Source organism: Cetorhinus maximus, chromosome 2 (genome assembly GCF_964194155.1).
Source record: "Cetorhinus maximus chromosome 2, sCetMax3.hap1.1, whole genome shotgun sequence".
In the NCBI taxonomy this organism is placed as follows: Eukaryota; Metazoa; Chordata; class Chondrichthyes; order Lamniformes; family Cetorhinidae; genus Cetorhinus; species Cetorhinus maximus.
Window position 1 is genome coordinate 93314498 of NC_135880.1, and position 23653 is coordinate 93338150.

The 23653-nt window shown below is 43.9% G+C and overlaps 2 protein-coding genes across 2 annotated transcripts in view; one reads left to right on the forward strand and one right to left on the reverse strand.

Moving 5' to 3' along the window:
- LOC144695939 (AN1-type zinc finger protein 5-like) overlaps positions 1-23653 on the reverse strand; it is a 506091-nt gene that overhangs the window by 418726 nt on the left and 63712 nt on the right. The gene's annotated exons all lie outside the window — the stretch shown is intronic.
- tmc2b (transmembrane channel-like 2b) overlaps positions 1-23653 on the forward strand; it is a 146152-nt gene that overhangs the window by 64686 nt on the left and 57813 nt on the right. The window contains exons 11-15 of the mRNA XM_078557940.1: positions 6266-6454; positions 7677-7856; positions 18875-19018; positions 20000-20128; positions 20491-20558. Coding sequence (XP_078414066.1) covers positions 6266-6454; positions 7677-7856; positions 18875-19018; positions 20000-20128; positions 20491-20558 — 710 coding nt within the window. The remainder of the gene's footprint in view (positions 1-6265; positions 6455-7676; positions 7857-18874; positions 19019-19999; positions 20129-20490; positions 20559-23653) is intronic.

The following is a 23653-nucleotide window of genomic DNA, read 5'->3' on the forward strand; positions in this document are numbered from 1 at the left end:
GCTCCTTGTTCTGATGAGCAGTGCTCGTGTCATTCAGATGTGAACCTTCCTGCACAAGATAAAGGCAGGTGTCTCAGTCCAGGGCCTCTTCCCTGTGCTTTGTGCAGCCTTCAGAGCAAAATGATGGTCCGGCTTCAAACTCACTGGGCACATTACTGATGCCTGCACTTCGATGATGCTTGCCATTGCTGCCAGAATGCCATGGGCAGGTGGCACAGAGTTGCGTCATTCTCTCTGTGTTCTCTCAGCACCTTTAAGGTGGGGCTGGCCCCCATCTCTTCAGCATCTGTGACCAGTGATGCTGTGCTCCTGAAGGGCTCAGGTGTTGAAGGCGGACAAAGGATCAGGTGCTTTTAAAGTTTCATGACTGTGCCTCCATGATATAATCCTGATCACAAAGCGCAAGCGAGCTGTCCTCGGCCAGACAGGAGTGAGACATTCTCAGAGGCTATCTAAAGGTCTATGGAGTGTCCTCACTGCATGTCATCATCATCCTCCTGCAATTGAGTGACTATTAGGGCCTCCACTGCGCCTCAATGAGAAGAGCATTCTCACAGAGGGCATGTGCACTGCCATATGCCAGACTAGAGTCAAATGTTCATTGATGCAATGTGAGGATCCATGGTGCCTCTTCACTGCATGTTGTCATCATCTTCCACAAATCTAGCAGCTATGAGGACCTCCCTAGCGCCTGGTCTGGCCAGTGCGTGGGCCTCATCTCTGTTATTGTTGCCTTCAAGGACCTCCTCACCCTCATCATCATCACATTCTCCTCATCAGAGGAGAATTCCAGCTCCTGCATCCCCTCCTCCGCCAGCTCCTCTCCCCGTTGCAGCACTAGGTTGTAAAGGGCGCAGCAGGCGACAATGATTTGTGACACCCTCTGCGGACTATATTGCAGGGCTCCACCAGACCAGTCCAGGCACCAGAATCTCATTTTCAGCATCCCGATGGTTTGCTCCACCAAGTTGCAAGTTGCAGCATGAGCCTCATTGTACCTTCACTCTGCTGCAGTCTGAGGCCGCCGCACGGGTCTCATCAGCCACGGCCTCTGCGGGTAGCCCTTGTCCCCTAAGAGCCAACCCTGTAGCTTCTGTGGACCTTGGATGATGTCAGAGATCTGTGGCCGACTGAGAATGGAGGAGTTGTAGACACTCCCTGGAAACTGTCCACAGAACAGCAGGATGCATTTGTGGTGATCGCACACCAGCTGCACATTGAACAAATGGAAGCCCTTGTGGTTGACATAGGTGACCCCTTGTTGTGACGGAGATCTGAGCGCCACGTGAGTGCGGTCAGTGGCACCCTGTACGTGTGGGAAACCTGAGATCTGGGCCAATGCAATCACTCTTGCATCCTGGCTCTCCTGGTCCTGGGAAAAATGCACAAAGTTGTGTACCCTTGTGAAGATGGCATCTGTGACCTCATGGATGCATTTGTGGGTGGAGGTTTGTGATATCCCACAGAGGTCACCTGTGGAGCCCTGAAAGGAGCCACTGGTATAAATCTTGAGCACCGCGGTCACTTTCACAGTCACTGGCAGTGGATGCCCTCCATGTCCCCATGGCGCTAAATCCTGCAGTAGCGCGCAGTTGTGACCGACAAGTTCCATAGACATGCACAGTCTTCGGCGACACTGGTTCTCGGTCACCTGCAGGAATGAAAGACGGCGTCTATAGACCCTGAGTCTAGCTAGGTGCCAACCAGCGATGGCTCGCAGTGGTTCTTCAGTGGCATGTGCGGGAGCCCCAGCCACCCCTTCTACTTGAGCGTGCTGCCTCTGCCTCTGCCCAGTCAGGCACCTCCATCACTCTCTTCTCTATCGTCTTTGCGCTCTGTAGGCCATGAGACATACAGCTAGTTCACCAGGCTCCATGCTCCTGATGTACTCCTCCTGCAGGATGAAAGAGGGAGATGCGTGGGTTAGCTTGGATATACTAAGGACCTCTCTTGGTTAAGTCTGAAGGCCCCTTAATGCATCCCGGAGAGTGCTGCCACCACTTGGATGGCCAAAGTTTAGTGCGCTGCATGGCTGCCCGAAAACCCAACCACTTCCCCCCCTCTCCACCTGATCAATTGGCGGCAGCCTTGCCGATTGGACTGCATGCTCTGCTCTTAGCTCAGGTGCAGGCATTCTCCTAACCCACACTGCAAGGCTGCACTGTTAGCTTGAACCACGGTGGAGACTGATCCAAACCAGGATGATGACATTACAAGGGGCTGTGAGCGCCTCCACCAGTGACTGCTCCATGGCCAGCTTTAGCATGGGGATTGTACAATGTGCCCGATTGTCCAAAAGTTCAGCAGTCCACGAAAATGCTCATTAGTTTGCAGTCTGTGCCCGAGGGGTGAAAAGCTCTGGAGCACTTAGTGGCATTTGAACATACGAGCAAGGAGCTGGAGTAGGCCATTCAGCCCCTCAAACCCCTCATGGCTGATCTGATAGTAACCTGAAATCTGCATCCCACCAACCTCTGATAACCTTTCACCCCCTTGCTTACCAAGAAGCTATCCACTTCTGCCTTAAAAATATTCAAAGACTCTGCTTCCACCACCTTTTCAGGAAGAGAGTTCCAAAGACTAATAACCTTCTGAGTGAAAAATTTTCACCTCATCTCTGTTTTAAATGAGCGACCCCTTACTTTTAAACGGTGGCCCCTGGTTCCAGATTCTCCCACAAGAGGAAACATCCTCTCCACATCCACCCTGTAAAGACCCTTCAGGATCTTATATGTTTCAACCAAATTGCCTCTTACTCTTCTAAACTCAAGCAGATACAATCGTGCACAACTGAAGCATAACCTCCCTACTTTTGAATTCAATTCCCCTCACAATAAATGATAGCATTCCTAATTACTTGCTGTACTTGCATACTAGCCTTTTGTGATTCATGCACTAGGACACCCAGATCTCTCTGTATTCCAGAGCTCTGCAATCTCTCACCATTTTGATAACATGCTTCTCTTTTATTCTTCCTGCCAAAATTGACAATTTCACATTTTCCCCCATTAAACTCCACTTGCCAGATCTTTGCCCACTCACTTAATCTATCTTTATCTGTTTGTAGTCTTCTTATGTCCTCTTCACAATTTACTTTCCCACCTATCTTTGTGTCATCAGCAAATTTGGCAACCATTCCTTCAATCCCTTCATCCAAGTCATTTATATAAATTGTAAACAGCTGAGGTCCCAGCACTGATCCTGTGGCATGCCACTCATTACATCTTGCCAACCTGAAAAAGACACATTTGTGCCTACTCTCTGCTTCCTGTTAGCCAGCCAATCTTCTAAGCATGCCAACATACCATGAACTTTTATTTTTCACAATAACCTTTGATGTGGTACCTTATCAAATGCCTTCTGGAAATCTAAGTATAGTACATCCATCGGTTTCCCTTTATCCACAGCACATGTTACTTCCTCAAAGAACTCCAATAAGTTGGTTAAACATGATTTCCCTTTCACAAAACCATGTTGACTCTGCCTGATGACCTTGAGCTTATCCAAGTGCCCTGCTATATCTTCTTTATTAATAGCTTCTAACATTTTCCCTACGGCAGATGTTAAGCTAATTGGCCTGTAGTTTCCCGCTTTCTGTCTCCCTTTTTGAATAATCGAGTTACATTTGCTATCTTCCAATCTAATCGCACCTCCCTGAGCCTAGGGAGTTTTTGGAAATTAAAAGCAAGGCATCGATTATCTCACTAGCCATTGCTTTTAAGACCCTAGGATGAAGTCCATCAGGACCTGGGCTCTTGTCAGCCTTCAGCTCCAACAATTTACTCAGTACCACTTCTCTGGTGACTGTAATTTTCCTGACTTCCTTCCCCACTTCCATTTCCCTGTTTATTGCTGCTTCTGGGATGTTACTTATATCCTCTGTAGTGAAAACTGATGCAAAATACCTATTCAATTCATCAGTCATCTCCTTGTTTTCCATTATCAATTCTCTAGACTCACTTTCTATAGGACTTTGCTCACTTTGTTAACTCTTCTTTTTGAAATATTTATAAAAACTCTTACTATCTGTTTTTATTTTTCTGGTTAGTTTTCTTTCATACTCTAATTTTTCCCTCCTTATTAGTCGTTTAGTCATTCTTTGCTGTTTCTTATATTCTGTTCAAACTTCTGGCCTTCCACCTATCTTTGCACAGTTATATGCTTTTTCTTTAAGTTTGATACTATCTTTAACCTTTCTAATTAACCATGAATGGTGTGTCCGTCTCTTGGACTTCTTCTTACTCGTTGGAATGTACCTACTCTGTGCATTTTGAAATATCCCCTTAAATATCAGCTACTGCATCTGTATTGACCTATATTCCTTAACTTGATTGCCAATTCACTTTAGCCAGCTCAGCTTTCATGCCCTCATAATTGCCCTTATTTAAGTTTAAAAACTTAGTCTCAGACTGACTCCTCTCTCCCTCAAACTGAATGTAAAATTCAATATTATGGCCACTGCTACCTAGGGGTGCCTTCACTATGAGATCATTAATCACCTTGATCTCATTGCACAATGCCAGGTCTAGTATAGCCTGCTCTCTGGTTAGCTCCAGAACATGCTGTTCTAAGAAACTATCCCGAAAATGTACAATGTACTCCTCATCTAGGCTATCTTTGTCCATCTGACTTTTCCTTTCTATATGTAAATTAAAATCGCCCATGATTAGCCTTTCTGACAAGCTCCAATTATTTCTTCCTTTATGCTCAACCCTACTATATGGTTACTGTCAGGGATTCTGTACACAACTCCCACAAGTGACTTCTTGCCTTCACCATTTCTCATCTCTACCCAAACTGTTTCCACGTCCCAGTTTCCTGAACTTAGGTCATCGCTCTCTATTATGCTAATACTATCATTTACTAACAGAGCCACCCCTCCACCTTTTCCTTGCTTCCTGTCTTCCTAATTATCCTGTACCCTTCAATATTCAGGTCCCAATCCATGTCCGCCTGCAGCCCAGTTTCTCTACTCTTGTTTGTTTAAATTAGCTGCCACAGTCATAAAACTCTCATTAGAAATTCAGGCACCTTTTAAAGTGAAACTAATACTCAATTTGACCCTTCTTAACACACAGATACAGAAATATAAGTCAAACTTAAACATTAAAGCTAAAACTCATTCCTGACACCCACAACGACAAGTATAACTTACTTAAACTATCTCTATTTCCTAACAATTTGTATATGGCAAAATGCAATGTTGTCAAAAATCCACCTCCATCTGGCCCATTGTGACTGCAAAGCAGTAAGTTAAGAGGAGTAAAATTATGCCTCAAATGTATATCAGGTTGCAACAAAAATTGTAATTGGCGAGATTAAAAATTTGAGGACAGAATTAATTTCTTATTAAATTAAATTTCCTGTAATTTTCCATTTCCTTTCCACAATTCGCCATCCCTTCCCTAAACTTCTAACTGTTCCATATTGAGACAATTTGATATTGCTGCAACCAGTGAATGAAAATTTTTTTGCAGCTTACTTTATATTCATAGAATCATAGGACCAGAATAATACAGCACAGAAAGAGACCATTTTGCCCTTTGTGCCTGTATCGGCTCTTTGAAAGAGCTATTCAATTAGTTTCGCTCTCCTGCCTTTTCCCCATAACTCTGCAAATTTCCCCCTTCAAATTTTATCCAGTTACTTTTTTAAAATTACTGTTGAATCTGTTTCCACCATCCTTTCAAGCAGTGCTCAAAACAACTTGCTACATCATAATTTTATCTCGTATTGCCTTTGCTCTTTTGCCAATTAACTCTGGTTATTTATCTTTCTGCCATTGGAAACAATTTCTCCTTAGTTAATCTATCAAAACCCTTCAGGATTTTGAATGCCTATGTCAATTCTTTCCTTAACCTCCTCTACTCTAAGGATAACAACCCCAGCTTCTCTAGTCTCTCCAATTACCTGAAGTCTTTCATCCCTGGGACCATTCTAGTATTTCTCTTCTTCAACTTCTCTTTTCAGATCTCTGCTTTGCCTACATCTTCCTACCCTGCAGATGGCCACCCACTTATTATTCCATTCAACATTCTTTGACTCTGGGGTTACCACCTCCTGCAACATGTGATGCAGGAAATTCTCAGACTACTCCATGTCCTGCAGTAACTCCAGCTTCTCCCCAAGCTCCGAAGCCCTGCATTCACTGAAAATTCTAGAAATGCAAACATGATTACTTTAGAAATGTAACCCATGCTGTTTTAATAATGTTACCCCATTCATAGGCAGTTATTTTATATACTTATATATGTTGTTTTGTCAGGAATCCATTGTGGATGAGGAGGAAAACCAAAAAGATGAAAATATTCACCTAAGGAGATTTCTTATTGTTTTAGCTAATTTTCTTATATTTTGTTGTCTTGCTGGAAGTGGCTACCTCATTTTTTATGTTGTGAAAAAGACCCAGACATATTCATCATTGGAAAAGCTAACATGGTATCAGAAAAATGAGGTAAGTGATAAACTACTATCATAAAATGCAAGGAATAATTAAAGAAACACAAATGTATGTTTTTTTTCCTTCAAAAAATATCATATTATTAATTTGAACTTCTATTTTCACAATGGAACATGACAACTTGTAGCTTTGTTAACAAAGTTAACCTGCTTAAACAATATGCATTGCTTGCATTTCCTGTCATAGTTCTAGTGTTGACCTTTTCTATCATTCTTAACTATAGAGAAGGCTATTCACAATCAAATCTTGTTTGATGTTGCAAGTAGAAAAGCAAAGAGTTCACAATTTGCCTTTTTCTGTTGAACCTGTGTTACCGTTTCTCCCCTATTGCTTCTGTCTGTCTCTTTTACTTCTTTGCCCTCAGCTCTCATCTTATAATCCTCTTCTGCTTCTCTTCAAGATAGATAGATTCAAGATAAGTGGCAGAAGGTGTAGGGGGGACATGAGGAAGAACTTTTTTACGCAGAGGGTAGTGGGTGTCTGGAATTCGCTGCCCAAGTTGGTGGTAGAGGCAGAAACTTTAAACTCTTTTAAAAAGTACCTGGATCTGCACCTAAAGTGCTGTAAGCTGCAGGGCTATGGGCCGGGTGCAGGAAGGTGGGATTAGAAAGGGCACCTGGGTGTCCTCGGGCTGGCATGGACAAGATGGGCTGAATGGCCTCCCTCTGTGCTGTAACTTTTCTATGGTTCTATGGTTCTTTCTCTGTCTTGATTCTCATGCTAGTTCAAGCTTCGAAGTGATTGGTTCAGTGTTTTAAACAAAATGTATGCTGCTAACTCATTTAGCTGACTGAGTGCACAGTTCAGTGGAAAAATACAAAAGATGTCTACTGACTTTAAAGACTTTTTGACCTAGAAGCCCGTTGAACTTGGCAGGCCTGATTATAGTTTCAAGAACAATTTCTACAATTTGGAAAATTATGATCTCAGTTCCTGTACTGCAAAATCAACTCTGGTGAACTGTTGACTTCTGCCACCTTCAATGTCGCTCCATAATAATAATTTTGTATCAATGTCTTTTAAATAACTATTGGATAATCATTTCATATTATTCTATAATTTGTTCGTTCATTTATGGATCAATTTAGAGGAGCTGCATGTTTATTGATTTGGCTGTATTCAGTATAAATTCTGCAATGCAAATTGCATTTGCAGATATATAAATAGTTGAAAAAACAATAGCAATAACTATCCTTTCATGTTGTTCTTCTTGCAGATTGATATAGTCATGGCATTGTTAGGAATGTTTGTTCCTCCACTGTTTGAAACCATTGCTGCTCTGGAAAATTATCATCCCCGTATTGCGTTGAAGTGGCAGCTGTGGCGAATGTTTGCTCTTTTCCTTGGTAATCTGTATACATTCCTCTTGGCTCTTATCGATCAAGTCAATGTACAGGTGAGCTGGCCTCTTTGTTAGTATACTATGTCCCTCAGTATATCTTTATTTCTAGGTGAAGTTGAACTGGTTAGCCATGTTTTTAATTTCCATTAGCAGCTTTTGCTGTGGCTGAAGGGATAGGGGATTAAGGAGTGATGGACAGGAATGAATAGAAAGGAAACCCTGTCTGCAGTAAAGCCATAGCTGATAAGTAATATGCTGCATGTTGGCAGAAGTTGTGCTTTTAAAGCAGATGCAACAACTCTACATCTGGCTCTGCACTGATATAGACAGCTTTCCGTAATGGTTGACAGTTAGGCTTGACAATGTTTTCAAATATGGTTGGTGGCGTATCTGTGGGTGCAGTCAATCAGAATTTATCTGGCTGAGGATCACTCTAGTATGGTTCCATTTGTATATTTTGACATAAGGAATGATACGCTGCCATTGAAATGTTTCTGAAGGAACATCAGCAGAATGCCTTTTGGCCTGCTGTTGCAACCTGCCGTGGGTATTGAAGCATCGGCATGCATTCAATGAATTCCCACGTCTCCTGTAAAGTGCATCAATTACCCGATGCATGCATGCCCATACTACTCCCTGGCTGATATTCCAGATGTCCCCTGTGGCTGCCTGAAATAAGCTGGTACCATAAAAGTTGAGTGCTGTTATTATCTTTATCATCGCAGATTAAGTAGTGGTTACAAAGACAGCATTAAAAAAAACCCAGCTCTGTGACATTCTCCCATGTGGTGTGATTTTGGTTGAATTTCTTGTACTTAAACTTTTGTTGTTTTCAACACACACAATGTGATAACAAGGGAAATATAGAATATGAAAGAAGGATAGCCAAAATATAAAAAAAAAACAGATTGTAAGAGCATTTAGAACTGAGATGAGGAGAAATTTCTTCATTTAGAGTGTTTTGAATCTTTGGAATTATCTACTCCAAAGGTCTGTGAATGCTCTACTATGTTGTACATATTTAAGGCTGAAATAGGCAGATTTTTGGTCTCAAGGTATCAAGGGATATAGGGAGTGGCTGGGAAAGTAGAATTGAGGGACAAGATCAGCCATGATCATATAGAATGGCGAGCAGCCTCGAGGGGTCAAATAGTCTACTCTTGCTCCTATTTCTTATGTTCTTATGTGTCCCCTAGTTTTATACTTCCTAGCTAGCGGAAATATCCTCCAAGTCCAGCCCTTTAAGAATTCTATAAATTTCAATGGGTTTACTTTCCATCCTTTCAACCAGCCGTTCCCTATCAGTGGGTCGCCCTTCCCGATGGGGTTGCTGAAGCAGCATTTGGTGTTGTGAGCTCTCCCTCCTCTGAGGCAGCAATGGCGACTATGGAGAAGAGACTCTGGCCACGCCAGTCCTGAACCCACTGGATCAATGCTACCAAACAGCAAAGAGGCGGACAGTGAATCAAAAGTGCCCTTTAACCTTAGGAAGCACTTTTAGCAGTGAGTGCCCAGAATGTTTGTGCACTGACTTGATTCAGGCAAAGGCAAGCAAGCATAGCTCAGTCACTGACTGAATGTGGGAAAACCGGAAGGCCATGCGGCTGAGCCGGGAAGGTGAGTGGCTGCTTCAAACTTTACTATGATTCTGCTCCTGTTGTACAGGCTCCTTACCTCAAGCTGGCAACTCTGTTTCACAGGCACCAGCAACTAGGCCAAAAGGAGTTGGGGTGTTGGGAGGTTTGGAAGGTGGGGGGGAGTGGTTGGGGTATGTGTGGGGTGGGGGGGCAGCAATGGGGAGGGTAGGTGGTGGTGGCAGAGGAGCTGAATACTGGGTGTAGGGGAGGGGGATCAGTCACTGTGTGTGGCAGAGGGAGCTGATTACAGTGCGTGTGGGGATAATGGTGGTGGAAGAGGAGCTGATTACAGTGCGTGTGGGGATAGTGGTGGTGGAAGAGGAGCTGATTACAGTGCGTGTGGGGATAGTGGTGGTGGAAGAGGAGCTGATTACAGTGCGTGTGGGGATAGTGGTGGTGGAAGAGGAGCTGTTTAAGGTATGTGTGGGGATGGTTGTGGTGGTGGAAGAGGGGGTGATTACTGTGTGTGTGGGTGGGGGAAGGGGTTAATTACTGCGTAGGTGTTTGAGGGGAGGGGGCTGATGACTGTGTGTATTGGGGAAGGGGAGAGGGGTTGATTACAGTGTGGGGGAAAGAGGGACTTCACTGAGTCTTCTGTCACTGCAGAATATGGAGAGCTTAGCTGAAATCTACATGAGTACATTTGATAACATTTTAACAAAGTACTTTAAAAGCACAGACTTTCATATTTATCTGATATATATGTTGACATATAACGCACAAGCTTTAATAATTGTACACTGAATGTTACTATGCTGCTTGATTGTTGTTCGATTTTGCTGGCGCCTGGAGTCACATTAATTTTGAATGGTTAAAATGGGGTCATGTTGGAAAATAGTTTGAGAATTACTGGCCTAGACTCTGGAGATAAAAGGCCTAATCCACCCAATCTCTCAACATATGCCAATCCCATCCCAGGCATCAGTCTTTGTTGCACTCCATTGAAGGTTAATATATCCATTCTTAGGCAAGAAGACCAAAACTGTACACATACGTGAGGTGTGGTTTCACCAAGGTCCAAATAATTGCGATAAGAGCACTTTGCACTTTTATTCCAATCTTTTGGTGATAATGGCAAATGTATCATTTGCTGTCCTAATTGCTTGCTTGCCTATATGTTAATTTTCTGTGATTTGTGTATAAGGATACCCAGATCCCTCTGCCAAGATTTCTCAATCTCTCATCATTTAAAAAAATCCTATCAAAATGGTTAACTTCACATTTCTCCACATTATATTCCATCTCCCATGTTCTTGCCACTGTTGTGGGCTAATCCTACCACCTGTGTTCATAGGTTTACTTTGGATATCAATGACCCAAAGCTCGAAACTTCGCCCAAAACAACTGCACTTTATTATTTGATTCCTGTTACAGACAGTTCAATAATACTTATACTCACCCCATGCTTTAGTTGCCTGGTTTCTCCGAGAAACAGACAGGATCAGGTGGTTGATCCATCCTTGTCCATTCTCTGTTCAGATAGCTGACCAGGCTGTCCCCCTTCCTTGTCCGGCTGCAGCGATGGCCTCGAGCTTAACGAACACCGTGCTTAAATAGGCCTCTGCTTCCCATCCTGCCATAAACACACTTTCTGATTGGCTCCTTTCTCTGATAGGGATGGTCCATGATTGGCTCCTTTCTCTAATAGCGACAGTCCATGATTGGCTCCTTTCCCTGATAGCGACGGTCCATGATTGGCTCATTTTCACCACCGGCAACCCTCCCCAGAGGAGGAAGGACCCGAAAGCAAGTTTGGCCAATCTCATCCTGGATCTGCTTGCTTCAGCATCTCCTCCACCAAGCAAACAATCGTAAGGGTGATTACAAACAGTCAAATTTCTACTTATTCAATAATATTCTAAACAAACAGCAATCATCAGTTGCGTTACATTAAGATATTACCTTATAACCTTACTTTGAGTTTTAAGCAAACAACTTTACACGATATTTGTCATCAAAAAGGTCACAAACTAGGAAAAAATTGTTGCCTGGCCTTTAACCATTTGCTGCCTGGCCTTTAACCAGTCACCTTTCTTTAACCAGCACAAAACCATGAACACAGCTTAAGGATTCTCTGTTAACTCATTTGCAGAAGTTAGCCTATGTTAGCCTTATAAATAATGTTAAATAGTAATAATAATGTTAAATAGTAATAATAATGTTAAATAGTAATTGTAGGCTTAGCTTTTCCCTGTATCCATAAAATGCTTCCACAATGTAATGACCCTTTTATTATATTTGAAAAGTAGCAGCTGCCCACACTGTCCATATTCCTTAATATCATCTTCACATACTCCTCACAGCTTACTCTCCTTTCAGAAAACTTGGATATACTGCACTCGGTCCCCTCACCTATTCGTTGATATAGATTGTAAACAGATGAGAGCCAAATACTGATCCCCATGACACCCAACTAGTTACAGCCTGCCAACCTAAAATGACTTTTTTTTCCATTCTCTGCTTTCTGTCCAATAGCCAATCCTTAATCTAAGATAATATTTTATTCCCAGTCCCATGAGACCGAACCGTAATAACCTCTTGTGTGGCTCCCTATCAATTGCCTTTTGAAAATCCAAACGTTCTTTGTCTACTAGTTCCCCCTTATCTAGCCGACTAATGACAACCTCAAAAATCCTTTAATAGATTTGTCAAATACAATTTCCTTTTCATATTTCCATGTTGACTCTGTCCAATCAAATTATGATTTTCTAAAACGAAAACAGAAAATGCTGGAAAAATTCAGTAGGTCTAGCAGCATCTGTGGAGAGAGAAACAGTTAACGTTTCAAGTCCGTATGACCCATCTTCAGAGCTTTTTGGTTTTTGTTTCAGATTTCCAGCATCCACAGTATTTTGTTCTATGATTTTCTAAAAGTCTGCCACGTCTCTAATAATAGATTCTAGCATTTTCTCTACTATTAATGCCAAGTCTATAATTCTTTGTTCACTCTCTTCCTCCTTCCTTGAAAAGCAAGTTTAAGTTTGCTACCTGGCAGCCTATGGTACCATTCTAAAATCTAGAAAATTCTAGAAGATCAAAAATAAATGTATTCACTATCACTGTAGCCACCTCTTTCAAAAACCTAGGATATAGGCCAGCTGTTCCAAAGAATTTGTCAACTTTTAGCCCTAATAATTTTTCCAGTAGTATTTCTTTACTAATACTAATTTCTTTAAGTTCCTCATTCTCATTAAACCCTTGGTTCCCCATTGTTTCAAGAATTTTTGTGCTTTTTTATCATGAAGACAGATACAAAGGTCAGGATTTTCAACTCTGGTTCAGGAACATAGCCAATGGCTCAGTTCTGGGTCCTGACACTGCGTCGTGTCCATGTCCATGACGTGATGCAATTTTTAGATGAAAATGGCCTGATTGGCCCGGGGGTGGGTTCAGCATCCAATTGGCAGTGCGAGAAGCTGCCTGGAGGTGGGACAGAGGTACTGAGGACCCTTTGAAAAGGTAAGTGGCAGCCATGACTGGGCCTGCCTATCACTGTGGAGCTGGCTGTCCATGGAGAAGAAAGGGATCACGCTAGTGCTGCCAGGGACAGGGGGGCACAAGCAGCCCCCAGATTTTCTGATGCCTCCCTGGAGGCCCTCACTGAGGCTATGGCGGAGAGGCTGCATATTTTCTTTGCTGTGTCAGGCGGCCATGGATCCAGTGCCACAAGAGCTTCAATGATCTCATAAGATCTAGGAAGGTGAATGGCGAGTGGCACCCACATGACAGGCCTCTGGCTCTGTACACAGCAGCATGTACACAAGCTCAGCAGACTGCGTACCCATTGTGCTCCCTACCATTGTCAGAGAAAGTGCCCAGTCGCATCACTGAGATGTCAGTAACCCTCATATGTGGAGCGAAAATGAGAAGAAGGCATCACTGAGGAGAACAACAGCTCATATCAATATCAAACTGTGAGAGCTAAAGAAGGGCAGCCTATTCATCACCATTCTCCCCTCATCCTGCAGGAGAATGGCACACACTAGCAGAGTGCTTGTCTGGCACCAACTCACAGCCACGGAGGAGGTGACACTGGACATTGCTGTTGTGCCATCATGGCAGGCAGTTGGCAATGGTGAGGTTGGAAGCCAAGAACAGCGGGGTCATTTGATAGCTTTATCCTCATGTGAAAGGCATGGAAGAGATACCTGCCCAATGTGACTGTGGTTCATTGGCCGCTGTCATCTACAGGTTGGTTATTCTGACGCACCTGCCCAGTTGTCTGAGTTCTCATCAACACCTTCTGCTTCTTGTCTTTCCCAAAGAGCATGTAGTCTGAGCCAACTCGAATGCTGCCGGCCTTATCAGCAAGGGGAGACTCCACAGAGCCTGAACCATTACATCCTAACTTCACACCATCCACCAGTGCAGACACACTCACCTCAGTGGGGCCTCAATCTAGAATTAGATTAGAACAGAGAGCACAGGGTGAGTAGCACATCACCAGTGAGCAGGAGGAGGGTGAGGCAGAGCCAGCTGTGGGCAGGCTCCCTCAGAAGACAGAAACAACATGCTTCACTGGGCAAAGATGATGGGCCTCAGGTGTCACAGATAAAGAGGGTCTTTCTGGAACATTAGAAGCAGATGAGTTCCCAATTGTTGAAGATGCCCAAAGCATTGTGGAGCCAAGGGCAGTGAATGGAGGAGTCCATGCAGAGCATATACTTTATCATGCGTCAGGGATTTGAGCATTTGAGCTCCTCCATTGAGAGAGTGTCCCCTCTCTTGGAGAACTATATACAGCACTGCTCTGAGTGGATGCAGGAGCAGCACACTAAAATGCACAGAAAGAGTGAGACTGTCTGTGGTATGGATCACACAGTATCGCTGATGGCACAGATGCGAGGAGTGCATGCCGGCTGTGTCCCAGCTGTAGTCTCATCCAGCTATCAAAGTCACCATGAAAGGACTGAGGCTGTCAAGGATGCCTCAAGACTTCATCCCTCACCTCCTCAGACCCTCCTATTCAGGAACCATCCATGCCGCAAAGCTCTGTGACAGGAGCTGTCCCATAGGCACATCCAAAGTGAGGATAGACGCCACATGCATCTCAGCTGAATGCAGATACAATGGAACAGACTCATCCACCTCATCCTGTGCCATAGGGGGAGCACCTTGTAGGAGTGGGTGTGTGTGCAAGGGAATATGCCATTAGCTATATTTTATGGGTCACCTGGGTGAAGTCTGCTCTGTTTGTGTTCTCATTGATTTATGTAGTTATAAAAATGTTGTTTGATGGTATCAATCTGATTCCTGTGTGTTCAGGAGTTGTGGTTGTCAATCGTATGTTAATTATATTGTTAGGATACACAGGTGAAGGAAGTTGTTTAATTAAGTATTTTGAGGGCTTATAAACAGGGGTTAGCTGGGGCACTGGGGTTGGGAGGAGAGCTGTGAGACTGAACAAAGTCAATAAACTTTCCCAATAAAGAAAAGCCCTGTGTCTTGGTTTTGACTTCACCAACTGTTTTGGATCTTATTAACAGTTGGGGCATGGGAAGAAGGCTAAGGAGAGAGTAGGGATACTAGAGGGGGTGGGGTGTCCATGGACTTATTGCGGGTGCCGGGTCTGTGAGGTGGGATGATAGTGGTGGTGGAGACCCCATGCTCCACGTCTGTGGCTGGCACTGGGATTATCTAGATGTGTTGCTGGATGGAAAATTTGTCTTGGAGGTTCAAGTGCTGATTGTGAGTCATGTGACATAGGTTTGAAGCCACTCAGGTGAAGCATTGACCAATTAGCATGGCCATGCCTGCCTGCCCATTGCCTTGTTGTCTGGGACATGTATGGTAGGCACCCTCCAATGCTTGGGCGCTGTGCTCCTCTGCAATGTCCACTTCATCATCCTCTTCTTCCTCCTCCCCGTTATTCCTCCAGGAAGTGTGCTGTATAGTTCCGTCCTCCTCATCCAGCTCCAGATCTCTTTAAATAGATACGTTGTGGAGTGCGCAGCAGACGACCAAAATACGAGACAACCTAACTGACTCAGGGTGGTCCAGATAAGGGCAGCAGCTCCTCCATCCCTCTGCCAGTGACCGTTGCTTCCGATGAGGCTGCGACGACTGGGGAGATGCCAGCTGTGGAACTGGCAGCTCCCTCCCAGGCAGGGCCAGCACAGGCTCCACGGGCCAGAGGACGGCCGCCAAGGTAATCGAGGCCAACAGGACAGCAGAGTGAGCAGGCTGTCTCAGATACCACTCCCAGCGAGGGGGCAGCACCAAGACGTAGCATCCGAAAATAAACATAAGGCACCTTAGGCACAGCACGGGATTATCACTGGTGCTTGTGTTGGCCTGCAATGAGATCTTTACAAGTTGGTGTGATGTTTAACACCTTTGTCATTTTGTTCTCTTAAGTTCCTTTTGTTATACCATTAAATTCAGACATGGCCAATGTCACCATGGCTGAGGGTGCCTCTTTTCTTCTGCAAGTGGATGGTTACCAATAATGTTATGAGTGATTTGTGGGAAATTCAGCTTTATTGACAAGGCCCTTAGTTAATGTTCCTAACCAGGCAGACTTTGCGCTCAGGTATTGAGTATGGAGCCTGCAGCCCAGGCTTGCCCTGGAGGTCCATATGTGGTGTGCTAGCTGAAGGTTCATTGGATTAAAGCCTCCCGGGTGTCCCTGCCTCCCTGGAGTATGCCCGGGTCAGCGTCTGTCCCCTCAGCATTTCCCTGTGTGTGCTCATCCTCTGACTCATTGCTGGACTCACCGTGTGCAGCCGCAGCCACTGCGTCAACGTCTTCATCATCCACTGTGTCCCCCCTTTCCAGCGCAAGATTGTGGAGAGCGCAGCATGCAACCACTACCAGCGACACACGACCTGGGGGGTACTGGAGTGCGCCCCCTGAATGGTCCAGGCATCAGAAGTGCATTTTGAGAAGACTGATGGCTCTCTCCACCTCCTTGTGGAGACGAGGCTCCTATTGTAGCGCTGCTCAGCTTCTGTTCTTGGATGGCGGAGAGGCATCATGAGCCACCTTCAGAGGGGAGAGCCCTTGTCACCCTGCAGCCATCCATCCAGCCGGGCTGGAGCACTGAAGAGCCCCGGCACCTGGGAGTGTCTGAGGATGTAGGCATCGTGGGAGCTGCCTGGGTACCATGCACAGACTTGTAGAATCAGCATCCTGTGATCACACACTATCTGCACGTTCATGGAGTGGAAGCCCTTCCTGTTGACGAAGGCACCGGGTTCACCTGCTGGCGCCTTGATGGCCACATGTGTACAGTCTATAGCACCCTGGACACGGGGGAAGCCAGCAATGGCCGTGAAGCTTCTGGCTCACTGTGTCTGGCTTGCATGGTTCCAGTGGTAGTGGATAAAGGTCAATGCCCGTCTGAACAGAGCGTCTGTAACCTGCTTGGGAGACACTGCAAAGATCACCCATCAACCCCTGGAAAGAGCCAGAGGCATAGAAGTTGAGGGCAGCTGTGATCTTTAGAGCAACTGGTATGGGGTGTCCACCCACACAGTTAGTGGAGATCTCAGGGCCAATCACCTGACAGATATAGCTGACTGTCTCCTTTGAGGGATGGAGCCTCCTTCGGCACTGCACCTCAGACATATTGAGGTAGCTGCTTCGCCGCCTGTATATCCTGGCAGCATGATAGTGGAGTGTTCTGCAGCCCCTTCCACCTTGGACTATCTCTTGGCCTGCATCTGTCCTCCCAAAGATGGCTCCCCTGGAGGCTGAATGTGCACTCCTGGCCTCCTCCCCCTTCTAGCCTTCCCTTCCTCACAATGGCAAGTATCAGTAACTTTGCAAATTAAATATTTGACAGAGCACATTCGTAACCCCACTGAGCCCTCTTATCCCGTCTATGGACGAGGTTTATACAAATGTCTCGGGCGAAAAGTCGCTTCACTTGAGTCAGTTGGCCTGTTAATTAATGGTAGGGTGTGCATCGGATATCATCCCACGCCCGCCCAATGAAATATTGCGATGGCGTGTGGAGACATCGGGACGCTCGCCCGATCTCACCATGCGTCATTTTATGCGTCAGCGTGCGGGACCCACCCCCGTACACCAACAGGAAAATTCTGCCCATTATCTGTTTAATGACTCTGCCATTTCCTTATTCCCCTCTACAGTTTCTCCTGTAGGGATCGACATTTACTTTTGCTATTCTTTTCCTATTTATGTTCCTATGGAGGCTTTTACAATCTGTTTTTACTTCTCTTATATTCTACTTTCTCTCTCTTTATAAGTTTCTTTAGCGAATTCAAAAATCCTCTCAATCCTTATGTTTATGACTCTTTTTGGCAGCATTTAATCTAATGAAGGTCGAGTATCCTTTGTCTATAAATCTGAAAATGGAACACATCCAAAAACCACAATTCTTTTCAACCTCATCGATCTTTAGTGCAGGAAGTCAAGTTGTTTGTTTGCACTGTTTATCTTATGATTTTTGTGGTGAACATGTCAACAAGAAACTTATTACAGGTACATTTATTTAGTATTTAGTGACACATCTTACTTTTCTAGCCATTTTATTTACTTTAGACTATAGCCAGCCTAGGTTTAGACTAGTGTGATGTAGGTTTATATGTGGTATCCGAAAACTGAAATGATCTGAAATCCAAAATGCAATCAGCCCCGAGGGTTTTGGATAAAGGATATTTGACCTGTACTATCTTTAATTTCTCTTGTTAGTCGCTTTTGCCATTAGTTATTGTTCTTTAACAGAATGTATATTTGTTGTGAATTATGAATTAATAAACAATCTTGCAAAAAGCAAAGAATTATACATTGAGAGGGAACTTAAGAGCTGATAAACACATGGAAGAAAGCCACTCTCAATTATGATATAACCTGTTAAAGCAATGGCTTTGAGGGCCTCCAAACACAATGCAATGAGGATTTTTACACCTAGGTGAGAGTGAGAAATTTCTCAGGAGCCGTTGTGTTGCCTCCTCATTTGATGCAATATTTTCCCTGGGACCCGATGTTGGGTATGTTACACATCCAACCAAATTTGAGCGAATGTATAATTAGCGATTAGTCATGAGAATATTTCATCTGTACATCAATCTGTTTTTGTTCACTTGTGCATTAACAAAGTTGAGCATGAGCCACCTCGATGAGCCTGGTGTCCAGCTTTGTTTTTGAGAGTGGAGGAGGAAGTTTTAAACTGGAAGTCACCGAGAGAGGGAATTAAATCAGTGGCATTGTTCAGTTGCCTCAGAGGCTGCCAGTTATTGTATGAGGCAGCAGGTTTTCAGCCTTTGATTTGGTCACTTCCCAAAATTATTTCAAAGACTCTTACCTTGAAACCTGGGCAGGAACAGGGCTGAACCCAAGTGACAGGCAGAGATTGTTGCAGCTGAGTGCACGTGCTAAGCTATATCATCTGCTAACCAAATTCCTTCAAACATTATAGCGACAAATATGTATTTATATCCTGAAAATGTTTTCTTTGGCTTTGTTCAGTTGGCAGAGGAAGAAAGTATTATGAATAAGACTTTAGCCATGGTTAATTCCTTCAATTCAACTAATTCAACCTCTGAAAGAATTCCAGCAATAGATCCTGCAGATTTTCCCAGAGGGCCTTGCTGGGAGACAGGTGTTGGATTGGTAAACCTTCTGAATCTATACTGTAGAAGTGGTCTTTGAATGTTTTTATTTTATAGTATTCAAATATTTATCACATCCATAGCACAAGATACCTTCTTAAATCACTTAGGCTTCATTAGGTTCAATGTGTGCTATTGATGGAATTTAATGCCCCCCCCCCCAGGATTGGGCAGGGAGGCAGGACAGGTGCCATATAATGAGGCAGGATTGTTCGGGATGGAGAGCCTGTTGGCTTCCCACCTCACCCTGATAAAGCCAAGGGCGGGAAGGGTCAAGGATGGTCTTCCCACCTACAGGCCAATTGAGGGGGGGTCCACACCATGTTGGAGTTGCCACCAGGTATATCCAGGTGGGCTTTCTATTTGCCTTGGGGGCTTCCCTGCTCGGGCCCACTTTGCTTGACAGTGACTTGCCACTGGTAAGGGCCACCCCTGTGGGAAGATTCTCCTGCCCTTTAAACCAACCCCACACCAGGCCTGCCTGATAGGCTTCACCAAGGAGCCCTCACTTATCTGTGTTGTGAGGCTCCATGGCTGTTCCTTCTCCTTAAGCTACTGCAGTAATGACAGTGGCCATCATTTGTGGTGGAGCTGCTTGTACCAAAGACCTGCTGGCCTCTGTTTAGAGTTGGGACATCCACCTTGCAAAACCTAGGAACCTCAGTGCCAACCAGTTGGCTGCCTGTTTGGCTTTTAATTGCATCGGGGTGTCTGGGAATGGCCGCTGCAGGCTGCCACCTGCTCTCCAGCTGGTGGACGGGCCCATCACCATGGCCATTAAACCCAGCTTCATGTATTTAAGCTCATTTTTTTGGTCAATTTACAGCTGTGTTAATAGTGAGAAAGTGATACATTTTATGTTTCAATCATAATTTTTTGCAATAAATATTACTGCAAAGTTAATACTTAAGATTATTGAAATATTTGATCATTGCGTTCTTTGCTGAATAATGTAATTTTTTTTATTAATTGCTATTTGCAGGAATTTACAAAGCTAACTGTTTCTGACATTCTCGTAACTTACGGTAGTATATTGGTTGGAGATTTTCTACGTGCTGTGTTTGTCAGATTTATTAACTACTGCTGGTGCTGGGATCTAGAGTACGGATTTGTAAGTATAAAGAAATGAGTTGAATGAATTAATGAACACAATCACTAACATTGTATGTTTTGTTAGTTAATAGTGACACTATTATTGCTTATTTTATATCTTGGATCTATGCAGAGATGACACTAGTTTATATGCGTGTAATAAGTTTTATTCACAGTACTTTAAAATGTTTACTACACACTTCCAGCTCTTTCTGCAGTTTTGTTTACTTTTCTCTGAGTCCACACTCCGGCTTAACCAATCAAGCACTGTAAGCATCAATAGTAAATAGACTCATTTAATCAAACATAGAACAATTGGATACCTCTTAAGTTGTTGCTTTACTTGTATTAACCTTGCTACTGTAACCCTTTAAATTTTAGCCTTCATACACTGAGTTTGACATCAGTGGAAATGTTCTAGGACTTATCTTCAATCAAGGAATGATATGGTAAGGAAGCTTTTTGTGACAACTGTACAGTTCATCATATTTTCTTTGATACAGTAAAGCTGTCTAACCTTGCTAAGTCCCAAAATAAGTGAGGTGGTAGAAACCAAGCTCAAAAATACATGAAAACAAGTGAAACCATGTACAGTTAGGTAATCAGTTTAGGTTTGGGATACATCCATTGCATCTTTTGTGATTTATTTGTGCATGAGTACTCAGCTAATTAATGAACACAATGGGCAGAATTTTACGGCCGTAAAATGCGGTGAGACATTCTAAACCTCATTGGCTTTGGTGGGAACGTAAAATCCCGCTGCCGTAAAATTTCACCCAATAAGTGTACAGAGATCTTGGGGAAAATCTTCTGCCCTTTAAAAAAATAATCATGGGTCAGGACAATCTGGGGTCCTGACAGGGTGCCCACCTGGGAAATCTTCCCGGAAGCAGCCAATTAATTGTCCACCATCGGATCCACTGTCAGCATGTCCCTGAGGCTGCTGGTCCATCAGAGGGCCTACAGTCTTGGAAGGATGGCAGTCTCACCATCAGAGGGGGGCGCTGCTGCTGCAGGATGGGAACTGCAAGGGTGCCTCTATCTTGAGCCACCCTCTAGAGAGAGGTATTTAATTTAATAAAATAAATTGTGGCCCCCCCCTTCCACATCAGGGGCAGGAACATGCCGGCCCACTGACCTGGTGTTAAATTTTGTGAATTTCCTCCTGGCCTCACTTTCAATCCCTCCCCCAAGGGTCTGGGAAGATTCTGCCCATGTAAACTGATTACCAGTGGTGGAGGAAGATCATATGAACTGTGGTACAAGATGTTTGGTTGTTTTAAACAGAATTGCCTTTTATTCAGCAATTTAGGAACGTAGCACAAGGTTGCTTTAACTATATTTTTCTCCAATTCAAATTAGGGTTCTTGAGTGTACAAGGACTAGGAATAGTTAATTGTTCATTTTGCTCCATTTTCAAGGCATCTCTTAATACCCTTCCATATCTTACATGTACTGCTCTTGATGCCTCAGTTTTTTATCCATGTACTCTCTATATAAAAGATCTGAAATATCTTGCTTTTTTAAACTCAACTGTCAACCCTATGGCTCAGCACAAGGATGTGTTGAATTGCTGCCTATTAAGTAATAGGACAATGGCATGTTTCTGCGATCCTCTGCATGCAGAAATGGGAGAAAGGAATTGGGAAACAGTAGGCTAACATGATTTGGGTACAGGATTTAATGAAACTGCAATATCTATTTATAGTAGCTATAGTTATTGGTGTCTCTACACTCTCTTATTGTTATACAGCTCCATTTAGTTAGTAGTTGTGGCATTTGTAGCATTTGATTTTCTATCTCTCGCCTGCCAATAGAGAAGGTTTACAAGACCAATACCAGGAATGGACGGGCTGTCTTATGAGGAAAGGTTGGACAGGCTAGGCTTTTATCCGCTGGAATTTAGAAGAGTAAGAGGTGACTTAATTGAAACCTTTAAGATCCTGAGGGGTCTTGACAGGGTGGATGTGGAGAGGATGTTTCCTCTTGTGGGAGAATCTAGAACTAGGGGGTCACTGTTTAAAAATAAGGGGTCACGCATTTAAGACAGAAATGAGGAGAATTTATTTTCTTTCAGAGGGTTGTGAGTCTTTGGAACTCTCTTCCTTAGAAGGCAGTGGAAGCAGCCTTTGAATATTTTTAAGGCAGAGCTAGATAAATTCTTGATTAACAAGAGGGTGAATGTATTCGGGGGTAGGCAGGAAGGTGGGATTGAGGTTATATTCAGATCAGCCATGATCTTATTGAATGGTGGAGCAGGCTCGAGGGGTCGAGTGGCCTACTGCTGCTCCTAACCCGTATGTTTATATGTAATAGCCACTCCGTAAGCTATTTATGCCTACTGCTTCCATCTCTCAGAAATGAGGAAACAGTTTGCACTCCTGCTGTTAAAAGGTGTTTGCAGGTACTGAGCTCCGCTGAGTGCTATTATCCAGCGATTAAACAGAGTTTATTTCCTTGGTTACCTACACTCACTGATAGAACAAAATCATTCATTTGTAAAATAAACTTTGTCTAAGGACATAGTAACTAGATATTGACTGTGGATTTAGGGTATGCAGTAAACTGCTGACCCTTCACATAACAATGACTCTCATAAAAGTAATTTACTGCTGCAGCTCTTAAGTGTAATGAGGTTGTGTAAAGAAAGAAAGAGCTTGTGTTTGATTAGTGCTTTGGAAGCCTTGGCTTTGCTATCAGCTACCGACTGCCACTTTAACACTGACTGGCCTGAGTGGAAAGTGGTTGTGACATTTTTGCTAGGCCAGAGCAGGCCTGAGGCTGATCACTGGTGAAGGAGGTCCTTAAAATAAGTGTAGTTCTTTTCTTGTTCCAGGAGGAGCCGGAATGTTCCTCTGTGCCCCGTAAGAATGTACAGGACACTCTGTACCTGAACTTCTCTCTCCTTCCCAAACAGCTGTCTACCCTGGAACCCTCATCCTTCCTCTGTCCTCCCTGTCCTCACACTTACCTTGAGCCAGGACAATATCCTCTGAAGCACACACTTTTAATCAGTGGGTAGCTGCTTCCACCCACCGTCTCAGTTGTTTTGGTTACGAAGTTGACTAGCAACAGTTAAAATCAGACTGGGTCATCACTTGACATAGGACTGGAATCACCAATAATTAGTTTATTGGGATAACATTTACTTATGCAATGAATGCTTTGTAAGAATTGCCAGATCTACCAGACGAAAAGTAGTCTATATCAGGAATTAGGAGGTATGTTAACATTGAAGAAAATAGCTCTGCTGAACTGGTTTTCTGCCAGCAGGTGGGGCTGCAGCAATGTTCTCTCTAATTTTTTTCCCTCCATGTGCAGAAAGAATTTTGTTGTGTGCACCAGTATCAAGGTAATGTGTGGACGGGCACCACCATTAGAAACAAAAAAAAACTATGATTTGAAAGTTACGATAGGAGTGGAAGAAGAGGAAAGGATACCACCCCAGCCAGTGACACAGTCACATGCTAGTCCACAAATTACCAGATATACCGAATACAATTTGAAATTTACTATGGTGGCCTTTGAACTCACAACCTCCAGA